This window comes from Salmo trutta, chromosome 38 (assembly GCF_901001165.1).
Source record: "Salmo trutta chromosome 38, fSalTru1.1, whole genome shotgun sequence".
NCBI classification, from domain to species: domain Eukaryota; kingdom Metazoa; phylum Chordata; class Actinopteri; order Salmoniformes; family Salmonidae; genus Salmo; species Salmo trutta.
In genome coordinates this window covers 7,377,546-7,400,375 of record NC_042994.1, presented here as the reverse complement: position 1 = coordinate 7,400,375, position 22,830 = coordinate 7,377,546, and the positions used below count along the sequence as shown (strand labels likewise).

Sequence of the window (22,830 nt, the reverse complement as noted above, 5' to 3'; positions counted from 1 at the left end):
GGAAGGGAGAACACACACACACACACACACATACAGAGCTGATGTAGTAGTCCCAGTAGATACTACATCAGCCCTGTGTGTGTGTGTGTGTGTGTGTGTGTGTGTGTGTGTGTGTGTGTGTGTGTGCGTGTGTGCGTGTGTGCGTGTGTGTGTGTGTGTGTGTGTGTGTATTCTCCCTTCCTTATAAGTCCCAGTAGCTGTACTCGCTCAGCCTTGGCAGACAATTAGATAGCGAAGGTATGCTTGCCAGAAAAAGAAGCACAATGCACAGGGGCACACAGAGTAAATAAGGATGGAATTCCTCTAAATCCACTACAAGAAGTTGCTGTAGTATAACGTTTGGGCTTGATACTACTGTAAGACCTAGCTCCATTGGACTCCTCCCTACCTTTCATACACAGCTGTAGGCATAGACTTAGGCCATTTCTTATGAATCAAATCATGTTGAAGTGAATTTGGGCATAACCCCCCCCCACCGAGACTCGAACACAGGTCCAGCGACTGTCAAGCCAACAGCTTAACTGTTAAATCAAGAGGCCCGAACTTCTTGACGAGGTCATTACGTGTTGGATTAAGGTCGCTACAATATACTGTACATGAATAACTCTCCTTTTGAAGCTCTTGTGATCATTTGGTAAATTGGTTATGTTTGAAATGCACTTGAAGTGGCATCAATCATTTAATGCATAAGGGGATGGTGAGGGTTGGTCCTAGTGGAGCCTACAGTACATGGGATGGATGTGAGCTTGTATTCTATTTGAAAGAAGCTGTAGCGATACACATTTTCTGTGAGCACTGTCCATGGTACTGATATTGTTCAACGGTACACTGTGTTCACCCACATCAACGTTTCCAAAAATATCTTTTTTTTTGTTTGTTTAATCATTCAATGTCGTGGATAGGTATCACGTACATGTGTGAGGTGATAACCCACGTGCTTCGTGGCGAGGTATTTTATACAAGAATTCCAGACGAAGGGCTCTCATTTACCGTCGCTGTGACTCGGAACATTCGGTGAACATCCTGAGCTCGCGCGTAACGTCTTTCAACCACACGATGGCTCTGTGCTGCCTCCTCTCCTCGACGCTCCTCCTAGCCATCGTGAGCTAGATCTAAAACCCCCCTCCCGTGGTCTCTCCGCTCCTGCTGTCCGTCGCGCCACGCAGAGGCAGGCAGAGGCAGGCTAGCCGACCTTCTCCTCTCGAGTCCTACCAGTCAAAGAGTGAAGATGGTTGGCGGCTCGTGCGCTCGCAGGTTGGCCCGCCGCTCGCGTTCCGCCTTGATAGCGGCTCTCACCGTGCTGCTGGTCCAGACGCTAATAGTGTGGAACTTCAGTAGCCTCGATTCCGGGGAAGAACGGGAAAACGGCGGCGGTGGCGCGTCGAACATGAGGGAGAAGAGAGACCGGGTCGGCGGCGGTGGCTACAAAGGCAGCAGCGAGTATATGAAGCGCGAGGTTCAGCTACAGCACCATCCTCCACAAGGGAAAGGAACGGTTCGTCACATACAGCAGCCGGTAAGACTGTAGCTATTATATCCCTTTTACCTACGGCCCATTTTAAGTGTCTGGTAAAGACATAGCCGAAGACTGCATGGGCTACAACCGCTGCTTGAATGATTGTTCCTGTCTGCCTAACTATGCCTGGCGCGTTGGTAGACCGGATGGGCACAGACGCTCAAATGAATTAACCGAACCACCTCTCTCCGCTGTATTCATTTTCAAATCAAGATCCTTTTAAATTGGAGATGCGCTACTCTGACATGTTACACGGATGTCGCTAGCGTCCCAGCCTCCCGCGCAAAGAGTGACAGATGTACGATGTTGTAGGGATGTTTCCAAATCCAAAACATTATGAAGATAAACAGAATGACAACTGAACGATGCCACATTGGGTCTCCTTCAAATCCATTCGTTGTGTAGCCTACTGTAAATCTCATTTAAAAAAAATCCACTGGGTGTGAATTTGAACCCAAAACTGTATAATCCAAGCAATATTTAATCACAGCAAATCCTCTAAGGTAATTTCAGATGCGTAAATCGATGCCCCGGGCTACTTACTTTAGGCTACTGCTTGTAATAGGTCAGAAACAATTATTTGCCCATACAGATAACAATTTCAGCGACACAACACGACTGTGTAATGGCCATTTGAAACGCATAATTTGCTAATTGTGTATCAATGCAAAACCGCTTAATGGACTAGTTCATGTGAAAATACCATAGGGAAATGACTGCGTGATGAACCGAGTAGCCACGTATAGCTTATGCAAACGCTACATTAGAGGGAAATGGAAATGTAAACATGTACATGCGAACTCTTGGCTCTAACCAATAAATTGTGCAAACAACCTACACTTTTGGATCATTGGCGGTTTATGAACGCCATACTACATTAGTTCAGCACCTAATTGAGACCAAATCAAGTTGAAACATTGTTACCGCACTACCTATACAGCCGTGGTTTAAATCCACACGCTCCGGGATCCCACATGAGAACTAGTCTGTTAGTTTAAATAGTCGTAGTATTAGCAAACACTGGAAGGGCAAATGGATAAATCAAGCTTAATTCAATTACAGTAGCCTACAGGTTGACATCTGTTCGGTTGTTAATCAATCAATGTTTGACTGATTTTGTCAAGAGATATGCAGTCTCCAAATCATTTTATTCCATGGCATTAATACGGATATTATATTGTTACCACAATATTATAAGCAATATGACACCTGGACTGTGTTTTTTTTGTTGTTGAAAAATATGGTGTGTTGTAGCCTATTTGCTGTCGCAATATTTGTAAAACCTTGCATCACATTTTATGGGCTGTATAATCCCGTCACTATGGATACAGTAGCTTTGATATAGTTGTTATGGGAGATATACTGTAGACTACAGTAATGTAGGTTCCTCAGTCCTCATATAGCATCCCTCTACACTCTCCTCTATCTCCTACTGGTGGTGGGAGCTGTGACTCAGTCTATCCATCAACTCTCTCTGTGTGTGTGTGTGTGTGTGTGTCTGTGTGTCTGCGTGTCTGTGTGTGTGTGTGTCTGTGTGTGTCTGCGTGTCTGTGTGTGTGTCTGCGTGTCTGTGTGTGTGTGTGTGTCTGTGTGTGTGTGTGTGTGTGTGTGTCTGCGTGTCTGTGTGTGTGTGTGTGTGTGTGTGTCTGTGTGTTTGCCCTCAGGCTACACAACAACAACATAATGTATGGTAAGTCATTCCAAGGACAGAAACGTGATGAAGTTGTCAAGACAGACCTGCTAGTAGTGTGTTAATGTGTATGTGCATGCGTGTTTGTGTGTGTGTGTGCAGTGCACAGATAGGGCTCTACCTGTTCAGAAGACAAGCCCCTTCCAGTCTCCAAAGAGCCGTTTTGGGTGGTGGTATAATTTCCCCCAAAATTACTGTATATATGTATTTTTGGTCGTTGTTGTTCGGAACCCACTGCCTCCAAGGTGCCGTGGTGTCCGGTTCACCCTGTACGGAGCTCTCACGCCCGGTTACGCCTTTTCTCCAGTCTGCCCTGTATGGAGCTCTCACGCCCGGTTACGCCTTTTCTCCAGTCTGCCCTGTATGGAGCTCTCACGCCCGGTTACGCCTTTTCTCCAGTCTGCCCTGTATGGAGCTCTCACGCCCGGTTACGCCTTTTCTCCAGTCTGCCCTGTACGGAGCTCTCACGCCCGGTTGCACCTTTTCTCCAGTCTGCCCTGTACGGAGCTCTCACGCCCGGTTGCACCTTTTCTCCAGTCTGCCCTGTACGGAGCTCTCACGCCCGGTTACGCCTTTTCTCCAGTCTGCCCTGTACGGAGCTCTCACGCCCGGTTGCACCTTTTCTCCAGTCTGCCCTGTACGGAGCTCTCACGCCCGGTTACGCCTTTTCTCCAGTCTGCCCTGTACGGAGCTCTCACGCCCGGTTGCACCTTTTCTCCAGTCTGCCCTGTACGGAGCTCTCACGCCCGGTTGCGCCTTTTCTCCAGTCTGCCCTGTACGGAGCTCTCACGCCCGGTTACGCCTTTTCTCCAGTCTGCCCTGTACGGAGCTCTCACGCCCGGTTGCGCCTTTTCTCCAGTCTGCCCTGTACGGAGCTCTCACGCCCGGTTGCACCTTTTCTCCAGTCTGCCCTGTACGGAGCTCTCACGCCCGGTTACGCCTTTTCTCCAGTCTGCCCTGTACGGAGCTCTCACGCCCGGTTGCACCTTTTCTCCAGTCTGCCCTGTACGGAGCTCTCACGCCCGGTTACGCCTTTTCTCCAGTCTGCCCTGTACGGAGCTCTCACGCCCGGTTACGCCTTTTCTCCAGTCTGCCCTGTACGGAGCTCTCACGCCCGGTTACGCCTTTTCTCCAGTCTGCCCTGTACGGAGCTCTCACGCCCGGTTGCACCTTTTCTCCAGTCTGCCCTGTACGGAGCTCTCACGCCCGGTTGCACCTTTTCTCCAGTCTGCCCTGTACGGAGCTCTCACGCCCGGTTGCACCTTTTCTCCAGTCTGCCCTGTACGGAGCTCTCACGCCCGGTTACGCCTTTTCTCCAGTCTGCCCTGTACGGAGCTCTCACGCCCGGTTACGCCTTTTCTCCAGTCTGCCCTGTACGGAGCTCTCACGCCCGGTTACGCCTTTTCTCCAGTCTGCCCTGTACGGAGCTCTCACGCCCGGTTGCACCTTTTCTCCAGTCTGCCCTGTACGGAGCTCTCACGCCCGGTTGCACCTTTTCTCCAGTCTGCCCTGTACGGAGCTCTCACGCCCGGTTGCACCTTTTCTCCAGTCTGCCCTGTACGGAGCTCTCACGCCCGGTTACGCCTTTTCTCCAGTCTGCCCTGTACGGAGCTCTAACGCCCGGTTACGCCTTTTCTCCAGTCTGCCCTGTACGGAGCTCTCACGCCCGGTTGCACCTTTTCTCCAGTCTGCCCTGTACGGAGCTCTCACGCCCGGTTGCACCTTTTCTCCAGTCTGCCCTGTACGGAGCTCTAACGCCCGGTTACGCCTTTTCTCCAGTCTGCCCTGTACGGAGCTCTCACGCCCGGTTGCACCTTTTCTCCAGTCTGCCCTGTACGGAGCTCTCACGCCCGGTTACGCCTTTTCTCCAGTCTGCCCTGTACGGAGCTCTCACGCCCGGTTGCACCTTTTCTCCAGTCTGCCCTGTACGGAGCTCTCACGCCCGGTTACGCCTTTTCTCCAGTCTGCCCTGTACGGAGCTCTCACGCCCGGTTACGCCTTTTCTCCAGTCTGCCCTGTACGGAGCTCTCACGCCCGGTTACGCCTTTTCTCCAGTCTGCCCTGTACGGAGATTGCACCCTCCCAGTATCCAAACATGCTTGGCTTGAGATATGCAGTCACGGGTCGAGTGTCTGTAGCTAGCTACCTAGTTTAAATATCAACACTACTGCCACAGCATATTTCGGGGCGGCAAGTAGCCTAGTGGTTAGAGCGTTGGGCCAGTAACCGAAAAGTTGTTGGATCGAATCCTCGAGCTGACAAGGTACAAATCTGTCGTTCTGCCCCTGAACGACAGATTTGTTCCCCAGTAGGCCGTCATTGTAAATAAGAATATGTTTTTAACTGACTTAACCTTATATAAAGGTTAAATAAAAAAATACAAAATATATTTTATTAACACTTGATTTAGCTTACATCATCATCCATATTCAGTGTGGTCGGCTGATACACAGCAGAGAGAGACAGAAAGACATAGAGGTCCATTACAATCAGTAAAAGAAATGAAGCTAGCTAACGAGCAGATTTACATCAATCATCAACATCAGTCACCAGCTGATAGCCCACCCTCTTTTCCCGATGTCAATCATCTCTGTCTTTAGGATTCACCATTAACTAGCTTGCTTAGAATTTGTAAAGATGATGAGTGAGTGTGTTGTTGCAGGAATAAATAGGCCTATGCTCCAAAACGGTTAAAATGCCCCTACAGAGGCATTTGGTGCGCTTTGAGCACCTGCCCCCTGAAAGGTCTGTGCACGGCCCTGGGTGTGTGTGTGTGTTCGCTGTGCTATAACAGCATCAGTCTGAGAGACACACTAACAGACCAGGAAGGGTTTTATCACTGTTCCTGTCCAGTAGCGTGGCTGAATTAGCTAAATAGTTCTTGAGTTCTGACACACAGAATCAATTGTGACTGGGCGACGGGGAGATATGTGTCAAAACGCATTCACGCCAAGACAATTGTGGCTGCGATCCCAAATTGCACCATATTCCCTATGTAGGTCACTACTTTTGTCCAGGGCACATACAGTTGAAGTCAGAAGTTTACATACACTTAGGTTGGAGTCATTAAAACTCGTTTTTCAACCACTCCACAAATTTCTTGTTAACAAACTATAGTTTTTATTAATTGGCAAGTCAGTTAGGACATCTACTCTGTGCATGAGACAAGTCATTTTTCCAACAATTGTTTACAGAAAGATTATTTCACTTATAATTCACCGTATCACAATTCTAGTGGGTCAGAAGTTTACATACACTAAGTTGACTGTGCCTTCAAACAGCTTGGAAAATTCCCGAAAATTATGTCATGAAGCTTCTGATAGGCAAATTGACATAATTTGAGTCAATTGGAGGTGTACCTGCGTATGCATTTCAAGGCCTACCTTCAAACTCAGTGCCTCTTTGCTTGACATCATTGGAAAATCTAAAGAAATCAGCCAAGACCTCAGAAAAAAAAATTGTAGACCTCCACAAGTCTGGTTCATCTTTGGGGGCAATTTCCAAACACCTGAAGGTACCACGTTCATCTGTACAAACAATAGTACGCAAGTATAAACACCATGGGGCCACACAGCCATCATACCGCTCAGGAAGGAGACGCGTTCTGTCTCCTAGAGATGAACGTACTTTAGTGCGAAAAGTGCAAATCAATCCCAGAACAACAGCAAAGGATCTTGTGAAGATGCTGGAGGGAAACAGGTTCAAAGGTATCTATATCCACAGTAAAACGAGTCCTATATCGACATAACCTGAAAGGCTTCTCAGCAAGGAAGAAGCCACTGCTCCAAAACCGCCATAAAAATGCCAACTGCACATGGGGATAAAGATCGTACTTTTTGGAGAAATGTCCTCTGGTCTGATGAAACAAAAATAGAACTGTTTGGTCATAATGACCATCGTTATGTTTGGAGGAAAAAGGGGGAGACTTGCAAGCCGAAGAACACCATCCCAACTTGTGAAGCACGGGGGTGGCAGCATCATGTTGTGGGGGTGCTTTGCTGCAGGAGGGACTGGTGCACTTCACAAAATAGATGGCATCATGAGGATGGAAAATTATGTGGATATATTGAAGCAACATCTCAAGACATCAGTCAGGAAGTTAAAGCTTGGTCGCAAATGGGTCTTCCAAATGGACAATGACCCCAAGCATACTTCCAAAGTTGTGGCAAAATGGCTTAAGGACAACAAAGTCAAGGTATTGGAGTGGCCATCACAAAGCCCTGACCTCAATCCTATAGAAAATTTGTGGCCAGGACTGAAAAAGCGTGTGTGAGCAAGGAGGCCTACAAACCTGACTATGTTACACCAGCTCTGTCAGGAGGAATGGGCCAAAATTCACCCATCTTATTGTGGGAAGTTTGTGGAAGACTACCCGAAACGTTTGACCCAAGTTAAACAATTTAAAGGCAATGCTACCAAATACTAATTGAGTGTATGTAAACTTCAGACCACTGGGAATGTGATGAATGAAAGAAATGCTGAAATAAATCATTCTCTCTACTATTATTCATTTCACATTCTTAAAATTAAGTGGTGATCCTAACTGACCTAAGACAGGGATTTTTTACTAGGATTAAATGTCAGGAATTGTGAAAAACTGAGTTTAAATGTATTTGGCTAAGGTGTATGTAAACTTCCGATTTCAACTGTATGTCCAGTTGTGCACTATATTGGGAATAGGGTACCATTTGGGACACATGCAGGTATTCCTCAAGAAGCGTTTACCATTATAACTGGCACATCAGATCCTGTGACCTTTTCAATGTAATGTGGAGTGCATGGTACTTATGCTTCATCGACGATGCCTTGCGGTTGCCAGATAATGTGAGCTACAATGCCTTCCGGTTGCCAGTTAAAATGCCGGATTGGCCTGTTTGTCAGCTTGCCTTTGCCTTCCTCTTTTGCTGGTTGTTCTCTGGTGTGTGTGTGTGTGTGTGATGGTTCGTCAGAGTCTATATCTGTTGCGCCTAGGGTGAGAGAGAGAGAGAGAGAGAGAGAGAGAGAGAGAGACAGAGAGAGAGAGAGAGAGAGAGAGAGAGAGAGAGAGAGAGAGAGAGAGAGAGAGAAGGCTATGGGAATAGATGTAGCCAGGAGCCTTGACAAGGATAGAATTGACCTCTGAGGAGAAGTTCTACAAGCGTCGTAATGATGTTATTAGAAGAGAGATATTAGATGTAGAATAATCACCCAGAGTGACAGGTGTTGTTATCAGTAGGTGTTTCCTGGTCAAACTAATTGAAAGGAAAGATGATGCCTAGGCTACTGTACATGTATCAGGAGAACCTGGTGTACGTTTGATACCATAGGATTTCATCTGGGATGTGCAATGTGGCCATTTCGCTTTAGTGCGTACGTACCTGCATGCGTCTGCATGTTTACCTTTGACAGACTGCCAGAGAACACCTTTCCTCCCAACTAGCATCACAATCATTGTAAAAATCGAATTATTTATAATTGAAATATTGAAATAGGATGGGTGACTGACTTAAAACGAATTGGTACAATTTAAGGTGGTCCCAAACAGTAATGCAGGCACTAGGGATGGGGGTGTGAGCATGCTGGTCTGGGTAGAGGAGATGTAGATGTAGTCGTTGTTTGTGTGCATCTGTAAGTTGTTGTTCATATGTGTATGCTTGTATCTGTTGTGGGGATTATTCTTTTTTTTAAATGCGACTCGTTTCAGGAAGCTAGCCGTCCGCATGTCACACATCACTACTTCAAGGGAGAGGCATTTGAACGTCAACATACATTTTTTATCAAAATGCGTTTTTTTGGCAGAAATGTCTTCTGGAACATGTGAACTTTAATGTGCTTTAATAACAAACTCGTATGTCACCTGTAAAAACGAATACAATTGTTAAATTACGAGCCTAGTTGGTTTAGCCACGAAAAAAGACAGGAACCTTAATGAGCCAGCCCCTGTTCCCCTCTACGTTAAACTTCTAATCATACATGTGTTTTTCTTGCCGTCTGGGGGGGCTACTAGACGGATACCGACCGTCATGCCTCCCAGCCACAGTGTGTTTTCCAGGTTCTACACATGTTGTGAAGTGTTTCTGTGCTTAGTAACTGTGACATGTACATCCATTTCCTCCTGCTGCGGACATCGCTTTCATGGCGACACACACACACACAAACACACACACACGGGCGCATGTACTATACACACACACATTGACGCAGGCACGCACACACACACATAGTTAATCATGTGGTTTCTCCACAGCAGATCCATCAAGTCATTTTCACCACCAGAAGTGAATATAAATGTTCCATTGTTTTAACCATCTGTTGATATGGCAACGGCACATCTGATGACAGATCTCACCAAGGGATGTGAATATTCTGTCCCAAGTCTGTTGAATATTTATATGTTCAATAACTGTTTCCTTATACGAAGTCCCGATAATATCGCATATCTTAGTGTCATCATGTCTTGCCTTCCCTGTCCCTTTGAGAGCAGTAAAACAAAACAAATCGGAGCAAATCTAATATTATGATGGTAAAAGTAAGATAATGGTGTCCAATGGACAACCATAAAACATGTCATATTTTCCTCTTTATAAAGACGTTCATGTTTTATCCAGTTTTTGGGACCAAGGTCTCTCTGGCTCCAGCCACAGTTAGGCTTTTCAATTGAATTTCAATATTAATACTGCTTGCATCTGTTTTGCATTTGAGAGCTTTGTTGAGTCTGTGATGCCTTTGCTATTGTATCAGTTAGTCTATTCTCCCCCTCTCTCTCTCTCAACTCTCTCTTAACTCTCTCAACTCTCTTAACTCTCTCTCTCTCTTAACCTTCTCTCTCGAAACTCTCTCTCTCTCTCAACTCTCTCTCCATCATCTCTCCTCCTGCTGCCTTCCTGCTCCGCCGCTCACGCTGTTTCAATCATGCCACTCCTGTCCTGATCACCATGCTGACTCACACATTTTAAATACTTTATTTGAAAACACACACACACACACACACACACACACACACACACACACACACACACACACACACACACACACACACACACACACACACACACACACACACACACACACACACACACACACACACACTCAGTGAGTGGCTGATGCCCTACTTTCAGCAGTGCTACTCTACTCATGGCTGGGACTGAGTGGGTGTTTACATCACACTGTGATGTTGCAGTCACAGAGACAGTGTCTCAGTGTGTGTGTGTGTGTGTGCGCGCGCGCGTGAGACAGTGAAACAGAGAAAGAGAGAGAGGAGAAGAGAAGAGAGGAGTGTGGACACAGAAATAGGGCCTTAAGTGTGCTAGGACTTAACTACAGAAAGAGTGCATCACAATCATTCCCAGAAAGTAAAGGTTGTTATTGGACTTTATCTAAAACCATTTGGATTTCTTTTTAATAGCCTTTTTCAAAGCGTATTTTTTTCTATTTCTCCCAACTGATATCTTCTTTCATTACATTCAAACTAACTCGGCGGCATTCACTTTGTACAGTAGTTGGCATTCAAATTAGCACTAGGAAAGAAAGACGGATGGAGAGAAAAAAGTGTTCTTTTGAGTTATTAGGCTTTGAACACTGTAGATGATTACAGGGTTTAGAAACCACAGTCATGGAGTATGATTTAAAATCCCCCTTTCCCTTTTCAAATATTACATCATCAAAGGCAATCCCATATGTGGTTACATCAATGACAAGGGAAGGGAAAAAGTGGCTCGTCCATCTACTTAAAGGGATAGTTCACCCAAATTACAAGCTAATATTAGTTGTTACTTTATAGTTTAACAACAAAAGAGCAGTCTCTCCTTGTCTATGGATTGCTACGGAAAACAAATATGTAACATTTTAATTTGGGTGAACTATCACTTTAAGTAGATAGCCCATTCAACGTTATGCTTCCATCTTGCTTTATAGATCAACCTCACCCTGCCAAAAACATAGGCTAGATCCAAGGAAAACCACTCACTTTGATTTAAAGAGGTGGATTGATTGGAGCCTCACGTCTGTGATGTTACATGAGGCTTAGATATAGCTATACATAGATATACATAGCACACTCTCTTTAACAAACACCTGCAAGGACAAACCATTCCCCTCTATTGTGTCTGTGGATGTGGAATGAAGAAGCACGATCTGTACAGGCAGTATATCTACAGGTATCCATAGTAGCACAGTCAAAACATCCACCATTTTGTCCTACTGTTAACCCCGCTGTGCTATCACAGACCAAGCTAGCAGCTCGTTGCTAAATGCTACTTCTAGTTGAGGTGCTAAATGTGAGCTTCCCTGGCGAGGATCCCTGTGACTTTTCCAAAGATGCATATCCAGCATGTCCATGTAACGGGCCCTGACTGTATGGGTCTGTGCTCCATACTCTGAAACCATATGAAGTGCTGATCTAGGATCAGGTCCACCCTGTCCATGTCAACCAGCTCTCACAGTCTCATGTCAGAATGTTTCTCAAACGTCAAATTTTGAAGTTGTACCAAATGTCACATTTTGAAGTGTTTAAGGTTAAGTTTAGGCATTAACTCCACAATTCCTAAGGTTAGGTATGAACTCTGAATGGTAACGGTTAAGGTTTGGGATTGGCTTAAAACGATAATTTCAAAAACAACTTTATGCCGCTGGATTTGAACTTGCAACGTTTGGAATTAAAGGCTTACACCCATCCTCCCTCCCCGTCCACCCCGTCCACCCCCTCCGTCCACACCGTCCACCCCCCCGTCCTCCCCGTCCATCCCCCCCGTCCACCCCGTCCACCCCGTCCGTCCACCCCGTCCACCCCGTCCGTCCACCCCCCCCGTCCACCCCCCCCGTCCACCCCCCCACCCCGTCCACCCCCCCGTCCACCCCGTCCACCCCCCCGTCCACCTCGTCCTCCCCGTCCACCCCCCCGTCCACCCCGTCCACCCCCCCGTCCACCCCCCCCCCCGTCCACCCCCCCGTCCACCCCCCCCCCGTCCACCCCGTCCACAACGCCCTAGCAAAACTCAAAACTACTTGACAGTAACAGCGCACACTGTTGCCCCTAGTGGCTGGTTTCCACGTCATCTCCCGACGTCCTCAGACATGGATGGACGTCGAATACTGACTTGTATCACGGGTGACCTGGCTGGTCCATGTAAGTCAAATCAAATGTTATTGGTCACATACACATATTTAGCAGATGTTATTGGGGATATAGCGAAATGCTTGTGTTCCTAGCTCCAACAGTGCAGTAATATCTAACAATTCACAACCATACACACACATCTAAAAGTAAAATTATGGAATTAAGAAATATATACTGCTCAAAAAAATAAAGGGAACACTTAAACAACACATCCTAGATCTGAATGAAAGAAATAATCTTATTAAATACTTTTTTCTTTACATAGTTGAATGTGCTGACAACAGAATCACACAAAAATAATCAATGGAAATCCAATTTATCAACCCATGGAGGTCTGGATTTGGAGTCACACTCAAAATTAAAGTGGAAAACCACACTACAGGCTGATCCAACTTTGATGTAATGTCCTTAAAACAAGTCAAAATGAGGCTCAGTAGTGTGTGTGGCCTCCACGTGCCTGTATGACCTCCCTACAACGCCTGGGCATGCTCCTGATGAGGTGGCGGATGGTCTCCTGAGGGATCTCCTCCCAGACCTGGACTAAAGCATCCGCCAACTCCTGGACAGTCTGTGGTGCAACGTGGCGTTGGTAGATGGAGCGAGACATGATGTCCCAGATGTGCTCAATTGGATTCAGGTCTGGGGAACGGGCGGGCCAGTCCATAGCATCAATGCCTTCCTCTTGCAGGAACTGCTGACACACTCCAGCCACATGAGGTCTAGCATTGTCTTGCATTAGGAGGAACCCAGGGCCAACCGCACCAGCATATGGTCTCACAAAGGGTCTGAGGATCTCATCTCGGTACCTAATGGCAGTCAGGCTACCTCTGGCGAGCACATGGAGGGCTGTGCGGCCCCCCAAAGAAATGCCACACTACACCATGACTGACCCAACGCTAAACCGGTCATGCTGGAGGATGTTGCAGGCAGCAGAACGTTCTCCACGGCGTCTCCAGACTCTGTCACGTCTGTCACGTGCTCAGTGTGAACCTGCTTTCATCTGTGAAGAGCACAGGGCGCCAGTGGCGAATTTGCCAATCTTGGTGTTCTCTGGCAAATGACAAACGTCCTGCACGGTGTTGGGCTGTAAGCACAACCCCCACCTGTGGACGTCGGGCCCTCATACCACCCTCATGGAGTCTGTTTCTGACCGTTTGAGCAGACACATGCACATTTGTGGCCTGCTGGAGGTCATTTTGCAGGGCTCTGGCAGTGCTTCTCCTGCTCCTCCTTGCACAAAGGCGGAGGTAGCGGTCCTGCTGCTGGGTTGTTGCCCTCCTACGGCCTCCTCCACGTCTCCTGATGTACTGGCCTGTCTCCGGGTAGCGCCTCCATGCTCTGGACACTACGCTGACAGACACAGCAAACCTTCTTGCCACAGCTCGCATTGATGTGCCATCCTGGATGAGCTGCACTACCTGAGCCACTTGTGTTTGTTGTAGACTCCGTCTCATGTTACCACTAGAGTGAAAGCACCGCCAGCATTCAAAAGTGACCAAAACATCAGCCAGGAAGCATAGGAACTGAGAAGTGGTCTGTGGTTACCACCTGCAGAACCACTCCTTTATTGGGGGTGTCTTGCTAATTGCCTATAATTTCTACCTGTTGTCTATTCCATTTGCACAACAGCATGTGAAATGTATTGTCAATCAGTGTTGCTTCCTAAGTGGACAGTTTGATTTCACAGAAGTGTGATTGACTTGGAGTTACATTGTGTTGTTTAAGTGTTCCCTTTATTTTTTTGAGCAGTGTATAAAGAAATATATCAATATTTTGTTGATTATATATTTCATCTTATTGATTATGATCTAAAAGGCAATACTGATCCTAAAGCAGCAGTCCTTTTCTGAGAGATTCATACTCTGACAGCATATGAGGAGTGCTGATCTAGGATCAGGTCCCTCCTGTCCACGATGAGTCAGAGAGGAGACAGTGATATCCCATAATAGGTTGCCTGAGTATTGGCCTGAGGATGTCTGTCTGGTTCCACAGACAGACAGACAGACAGCACAGGGTCAAAAGCAGTACGATCACACACACAGTCAGCATCCACATACACACACACACACAATCTTCGCACACAGTCAGCGTCCGCTTACTCACTGTTCTCCAGCAGGAGCCCTTAATGTGAAGCACAGCAGTAGAACAACACACTCTGAGGCACTCTGAGAACCCCCACACAGCCCGCCTGGCCCCTCACTGTGAGGCTAACACGGGGGGCAGTCAGAGTATGTGTGTGTGTGGGGGGGGGGGGGGGGGGGGGGGGGGGGGGGGTGGATCGGGGGAGTGTGTGTGTTTGATACTTTGTATGCCTCATAGGTCCTATGAAACAAACCACTGTGTCTCGACAGTTTCTACTTTGCCTTCTCCACACATTGATGATAATGTCCTTCTGTTTTAGGCTATATACCAGCCATTACAGGCCATTAGTGTTATAAAAACACACAATGTCACTCCCCGGTCACACACACTCCCTGTCTCCAACCAGCACAGTTACCCAACACATCGGCTTCTGACGAGTCCCAGACGATGTCATGATCCTACTACCGTTTCAGACGGGTTGGATTTGTAACACACACACACACACACACACACACACACACACACACACACACACACACACACACACACACACACACACACACACACACACACACACACACACACAAATACTCCCCATCCCCCATCACCACCACTGTTCCAGGCAGCTAGGTTTCTTACAATACGTTAATATCACAACATCCAGAACAGTAAAGCCATATAATGTGATGCCAATAATCCCATAGGTAAGAGGTTTAGAGTAGCTACAGCCTCAGATGAGGGAGGGGGTGACCTGGCACTGGTAAATGAGTTCCTATTCCTAGCCAGGCCAGGGTCAATAGGGCTAAATGAAAAAATGCTTTTTAAAAAGGAATAAATGCAATGTAAAATGAAAATAAGGGTTTCCTATTGGACAGGTTTAGGTGCAGACGTTGCTGAGAATTGTCCTGCACGGTAGTGTATTCAAGGTTTTAAAAGGCTTCTAAAGTTTGTAATTTCCACTTTAAAATGTCAGTCTTGATTTGCCCTATTGAAAAATGTATGAACCCCTACAAAAATGTCCATTCATTTTAATCCACATAATAATTCACATTTCCTGTTGCTGCAGGATTCTTTTCTGTAGCAAACTGTAGCAAACTATCTCAAATTAAGATCCTACATCTTTAGTACCTCCCCATTTCAAAACGTTTCTCCCAACTGAACACAACCCAGACGGAGCAAGACTAGGGGTTTGTATTGCCATTTCAGAGCAGAGATCATCCCTTTGGAGAGAGGGGGTAGAGAGGGAAGGAGGGAATGAGACCCTAGCCATATGGACGACTGATTAGCCTAATCACCGCTCACATTACCCTTTTAAATAGATATTTTGGCATCACATTACGTTCCAATCCCCATACCAGCTACTGTAAACAGGCTACTGTAAACAGGCTACTGTAGATTCATGTTCTAATCCCCATACCAGTCTCTGTAAACAGGCTACAGTATATGAACTTTCTAATCTCCATACCAGCTTCTGTAAACAGAATACTGTATATGAATGTTCTAATCCCCATACCAGCTACTGTAAAGAGACTACTGGATATGAACGCTCCAATCCCCATACCAGCTACTATAAACAGGCTTACTGCATATAAACTTTCCAATCTCCATACCAGCTACTGTAAACAGGCTATTGTATATGAATGTTCTAATCCGCATACCAGCTACTGTAAACAGACTACTGTATATGAACGTTCCAATCCCCATACCAGCTACTGTAAACAGGCTATTGTAAACAGACTACTGTATATAAACGTTCCAATCCCCATACCAGATACTGTAAACAGACTACTGTATATAAATGTTGGTTTCTATGACCATTTTGTATAGTGTAAGAAATCAAACATACATAAGTGTTATGTTACAATGGGCCAGAAAATATGTTAGGTAATATTTGCATTCCTAGATGCTTCAAAACACAAGCTGTTTCATCCAAACCAGTTTCCCTAACCTCCTCGTGTTGCTAGTAAGGTGTAAACAATGTTGAAACACTACACATTCACCTCAGATAAATTGTAGTCACATGCAATCTTCCCTTTTGTATCATGTATTCCCCAATTGCCACACTGCAAGATAGTTTATATATATATATATATATATATATATATATATATATATATATATAATATACAGTTGAAGTCGGAAGTTTACATACACTTAGGTTGGAGTCATTAAAACTCGTTTTTCAACCACTCCACAAATTTCTTGTTAACCAACTATAGTTTTGGCAAGTCAGTTAGGACATCTACTTTGTGCATGACACAAGTAATCTTTCCAACAATTGTTTGCAGACAGATTATTTCACTTATTATTCACTATCACAATTCCAGTGGGTCAGAAGTTTACATACACTAAGTTGACTGCCTTTAAACAGCTTGGAAAATTCCAGAAAATGATGTCATGTCTTTAGAAGCTTCTGATAGGCTAATTGACATAATTTGAGTCAATTGGAGGTGTACCTGCGGATGCATTTCAAGGCCTACCTTCAAACTCAGTGCCTCTTTGCTTGACATCATTGGAAAATCTAAAGAAATCAGCCAAGACCTCAGAAAAAAAAATTGTAGACCTCCACAAGTCTGGTTCATCTTTGGGGGCAATTTCCAAACACCTGAAGGTACCACGTTCATCTGTACAAACAATAGTACGCAAGTATAAACACCATGGGGCCACACAGCCATCATACCGCTCAGGAAGGAGACGCGTTCTGTCTCCTAGAGATGAACGTACTTTAGTGCGAAAAGTGCAAATCAATCCCAGAACAACAGCAAAGGATCTTGTGAAGATGCTGGAGGGAAACAGGTTCAAAGGTATCTATATCCACAGTAAAACGAGTCCTATATCGACATAACCTGAAAGGCTTCTCAGCAAGGAAGAAGCCACTGCTCCAAAACCGCCATAAAAATGCCAACTGCACATGGGGATAAAGATCGTACTTTTTGGAGAAATGTCCTCTGGTCTGATGAAACAAAAATAGAACTGTTTGGTCATAATGACCATCGTTATGTTTGGAGGAAAAAGGGGGAGACTTGCAAGCCGAAGAACACCATCCCAACTTGTGAAGCACGGGGGTGGCAGCATCATGTTGTGGGGGTGCTTTGCTGCAGGAGGGACTGGTGCACTTCACAAAATAGATGGCATCATGAGGATGGAAAATTATGTGGATATATTGAAGCAACATCTCAAGACATCAGTCAGGAAGTTAAAGCTTGGTCGCAAATGGGTCTTCCAAATGGACAATGACCCCAAGCATACTTTCAAAGTTGTGGCAAAATGGCTTAAGGACAACAAACTGGCCATCACAAAGCCCTGACCTCAATCCTATAGAAAACTTGTGGGCAGAACTGAAAAAGCGTATTCGAGCAAGGAGGCCTACAAACCTGACTCAGTTACACCAGCTCTGTCAGGAGGAATGGGCCAAAATTCACCCAACTTATTGTGGGAAGTTTGTGGAAGGCTACCCGAAACGTTTGACCCAAGTTAAACAATTTAAAGGCATTGCTACCAAATGCTAATTGAGTGTATGTAAACTTCTGACCCACTGGGAATGTGATGAAAGAAATAAAAGCTGAAATAAATCACTCTACACTATTATTCTGACATTTCACATTCTTAAAATAAAGTGGTGATCCTAACTGACCTAAGACAGGGAATTTTTACTAGGATTAAATGTCAGGAACTGTGAAAAACTGAGTTTAAATGTATTTAGCTATGGTGTATGTAAACTTCCGACTTCAACTGGATATTTATATATGGATGGATATATATATATATATATAGGCCACTTCTACTCCATGGCAGTCCTATGAGAGGTTGTTATACTGTATAGTGTATTGTGTCTCTGAAACACACTGGCCACATCTGTGTAGGCTGAGTCCCAAATGGCACCCTATTATGTATATAGTGCACTAATTTTGACCTGGTACCATAGGGCTCTGGTCAAAATAAGTGCTCCATAAAGGGAATAGAGTGCCATTTGGGATGTATCATACTCTCTGGGGAAATCTCACCCATATCAAACACCCTAGGTAACCCCTACTCTCTGGGGAAATGTCATCCATATCAAACACCCTAGGTTACCCCTACTCTTTGGGGAAATCTCACCCATATCAAACACCCTAGGTTACCCCTACTCTCTGGGGAAATGTCACCCATATCAAACACCCTAGGTTACCCCTACTCTTTGGGGAAATCTCACCCATATCAAACACCCTAGGTTACCCCTACTCTCTGGGGAAATGTCACCCATATCAAACACCCTAGGTTACCCCTACTCTCTGGGGAAATCTCACCCATATCAAACACCCTAGGTTACCCCTACTCTCTGGGGAAATCTCACCCATATCAAACACCCTAGGTTACCCCTACTCTCTGGGGAAATCTCACCAATGCAGTCACATTAGGCCCTGTAATACACACATAATAAGTCACAGACACACACACACACACACACACACAGACACTGCATAATGACATTGTGTGCGAATCAAAATCATTCCCTCGCTATCACCTCTCTTCTCACTGCAGTAATCCCTTGTATTCTCGTATCCTAATAAGACTCTGGTCTTCATGAAGGGAGGAAGGAAGGAATAAAAGAAAGAGAAGAAGATGAAGAAGGGAGGATGACACATTAGCACTGGGCAGAGATACGGGCGGCTTGGCCTGTCAGAACGAGCCTTATGTCCTTCCAGCCCAAGGAGCAAGAGGCCAGTAATTGCAGACTGTCTCTTTGCTCCGCTCCCCTGCTTTTCTCCTTCTCGTTCTCTCGTTCTTCTCTCGTCACTGGAGCTGAATGTGCGTGTGTTACTCCAGTGGTGTTGTCTCTATCAGTGATAAAGAGAGTGAGAGCGGTGTAACACGAGAGGCAGAAGAAAACTGGAGCGAGAAAGGGAGAGAGAAAGAGATTTTTTTCATTCCCTTCTTAAATCCGACGTCTACTCAAATCCATCCGTTGGTTTTCGACGGCTATTTAGTTAGTAGTGTAGACACACACACACACACACACACACACACACACACACACACACACACACACACACACACACACAGTCATGGAGCAAACACACCTTCCAGATGAAGTTGTCCCCTAGACACTTATTTGAAGTCAGTCTTGTATTTTGCCCAACTAATAGTTCAGGTTAGGTCTTGGCCAGCTAGTTCCTGATCAGGGCCTGTATTCATAAGTATTCTCAGAGAAGGAGTGCTGATCTAGGATCAGTTTAGCCTGTTAGATCATAATTGGTATTGGTATTTTATTAGGATCTCGAACGGCTGTTGCGAAAACAGCAGCTACTCTTACTGATTGCGGGAAACTGATCCTAGATCAGAAACTGATCCCAGGGCAGCTTCCACCCCTTATAGGTTCATTGTTGCAAGTAGCCTATGAACTTGACCCAATGTAATACACTGACATAATACATGTATTATCTCCCAGGTAGGGCAAGAGTCAGGGTCAGGTAGGTTTTTATTAACGTTGCACCAGGGATAGCTAAAGGGGCATTCCACTCTACTTGTTATTATTATTATTATTATTCCACTCTACTAAAGGGTGGAATCTCTCTGCATTGTTGAGAAGGGCCCGTAAGCATTTCACTGTTGGTCTGCACCTGTTGTTTACACTGCATGTGATGAATATTATTTTATTTCATTTAATTCAGAACGGGATAACATGAAAAGCTTTGAAGTAGGACACTGGTGCTCATGTCCTTTTCTCCTCTCTTCCTGCTTCTTCTTGCATTTCCTTCTCTCCTCTCTTCCCGCATCTTCTCGACTTTCCTTCTCTCCTCTCTTCCTGCTTCTTCTCGCCTTTCCTTCTCTCCTCTCTTCCCACATCTTCTCGCCTTTCCTTCTCTCCTCTCTTCCTGCTTCTTCTCGCCTTTCCTTCTCTCCTCTCTTCCTGCTTCTTCTTGCATTTCCTTCTCTCCTCTCTTCCCGCATCTTCTCGACTTTCCTTCTCTCCTCTCTTCCTGCTCCTTCTCGCCTTTCCTTCTCTCCTCTCTTCCCACATCTTCTTGCCTTTCCTTTTCTCCTCTCTTCCGGCTTCTTCTCACCTTTCCTTCTCTCCTCTCTTCCTGCACCTTCTCGCCTTTCCTTCGCTCCTCTTCCTGCTTCTCCTCGCCTTTCCTGACCTTTTTTCCTATTTTCCTGCATCTCGTCCTCCTCCTAAGTCTCATGTAGGAATCTCATTCTGCTCCAATCTGTTTCTCCTGCCCCTCTCCACTCCTCTTCTCATCCTCCTGTTTCTTCTCCTCCACCAGTCTCAAATAGGATCTCATTCTGCTCTTCTACTACCCCTCCTGTCCAGTAGTTCACTTCCCTTTTTCTCCTGCTTATTCTTCTTCTTTTCCTGTCTCAAGTAGGATCTCAGATATTATTCTATGGTGGCTGAGCAGTTGGATGGTCCTCCAGTCTCCTAAATCAAACTGAACTAGTCTGCAGCGATTCAAGCTGCTCTCTCGCCGTGCAGAAATTCCATCCCTAATTGAGCCGCATGATAATTCTACGTTTTCTTTCAGATTTTATACTGCTGGTTGGTGAACCATCGTCGTGTATCCAGTGTGTGTGTGTGTGCATGTGTAGTGGTGGTAGTGATGGTAGTTGTAGGGATGGTAGAGGTAGTGGTAGTGGAAGCGATGGCACTGGTAATGATGGCAGTGTGGTGATAGTGATGGTAGTTTTATTTTATTTACCTTTATTTAACTAGGCAAGTCAGTTAAGAACAAATTCTTATTTTCAATGACGGCCTAGGAACAGTGGGTTAACTGCCTTGTTCTGGGGCAGAACAACAGATTTTTACCTTGTCAGCTCGGGGATTCGATCTTGCAACCTTTCGGTTACTAGTCCAACCCTCTAACCACTAGGCTACCTGCCGCCCCGATGGTAGTGATGGTAGGGGTAGTGATGGTAGAGGTAGTGATGGTAGGGGTAGTGAGGGTAGTGGTGTTGGTGGTAGTTGTAGTTATGGTGGTGATGGCAGGGGTAGTGATGGTAGTGGTGTTGATGGTAGTTGTAGTTATGGTGGTGATGGTAGGGGTAGTGATGGTAGTGGTGTTGATGGTAGTTGTAGTGATGGTAGTGATGGTAGGAGTAGTGATGGTAGTGGTGTTGACAGTAGTTGTAGTTACGGTGGTGATGGTAGTGGTGTTGATGGTAGTTGTAGTTATGGTGGTGATGGTAGGGGTAGTGATGGTAGTTGTAGTTATGGTGGTGATGGTAGGGGTAGTGATGGTAGTGGTGTTGAGGGTAGTTATAGTTATGGTGGTGATGGTAGGGGTAGTGAGGGTAGTGGTGTTGATGGTAGTTGTAGTTATGGTGGTGATGGTAGGGGTAGTGATGGTAGTGATGGTAGGGGTGTTGATGGTAGTTGTAGTTATGGTGGTGATGGTAGGGGTAGTGAGGGTAGTGGTGTTTATGGTAGTTGTAGTTATGGTGGTGATGGTAGGGGTTGTGATGGTAGTGGTGTTGATGGTAGTTGTAGTTATGGTGGTGATGGTAGGGGTAGTGATGTTAGTGATGGTAGGGGTGTTGATGGTAGTTGTAGTTATGGTGGTGATGGTAGGGGTAGTGTTGGTAGTGGTGTTGATGGTAGTTGTTGTTATGGTGGTGATGGTAGGAGTAGTGATGGTAGTGGTGTTGGTGGTAGTTGTAGTTATGGTGGTGATGGTAGAGGTAGTGAGGGTAGTGGTGTTGATGGTAGTTGTAGTTATGGTGGTGATGGTAGGGGTAGTGATGGTAGTGGTGTTGATGGTAGTTGTAGTTATGGTGGTGAGGGTAGTGGTGTTGATGGTAGTTGTAGTTATGGTGGTGATGGTAGGAGTAGTGATTGTAGTGGTGTTGATTGTAGTTGTAGTTATGGTGGTGATGGTAGGGGTAGTGAGGGCAGTGAGGGTAGTGGTGTTGATGGTAATTGTAGTTATGGTGGTGATGGTAGGGGTGGTGATGGTAGTGGTGTTGATGGTAGTTGTAGTTATGGTGGTGATGGTAGGGGTAGTGATGGTAGGGGTAGTGATGGTAGTGGTGGTGATGGTAGGGGTAGTGATCGTAGTGGTGTTGATGGTAGTTGTCGTTATGGTGGTGATGGTAGTGATGGTAGGGGTAGTGATGATAGGGGTGTTGATGGTTGTTGTAGTTATTGTGGTGATGGTAGAGTTGATGGTAGTTGTAGTTATGGTGGTGATGGTAGGGGTAGTGATGGTAGTGGTGTTGATGGTAGTTGTAGTTATGGTGGTGATGGTAGGGGTAGTGAGGGTAGTGGTGTTGGTGGTAGTTGTCGTTATCGTTGTGATGGTAGAGGTAGGGATGGTGGTGGTGTTGATGGTAGTTGTAGTTATGATGGTGATGGTAGGGGTAGTGAGGGTAGTGGTGTTGGTGGTAGTTGTAGTTATGGTGGTGATGGTAGGGGTAGTGAGGGTAGTGGTGTTGATGGTAGTTGTAGTTTTGGTGGTAGTTTTGGTG

General features: G+C 45.8%; 1 protein-coding gene across 1 annotated transcript in view; it reads left to right on the top strand.

Annotated features, from left to right (window-relative positions):
• Positions 1–1,174: 1,174 nt before the first annotated feature.
• LOC115177878 (xylosyltransferase 1) overlaps positions 1,175–22,830 on the top strand; it is a 107,584-nt gene continuing 85,928 nt past the window's right edge. The window contains exon 1 of the mRNA XM_029738874.1: positions 1,175–1,516. Within this exon, the coding sequence (XP_029594734.1) occupies positions 1,229–1,516 (288 nt within the window). The 5' untranslated portion in view covers positions 1,175–1,228. The remainder of the gene's footprint in view (positions 1,517–22,830) is intronic.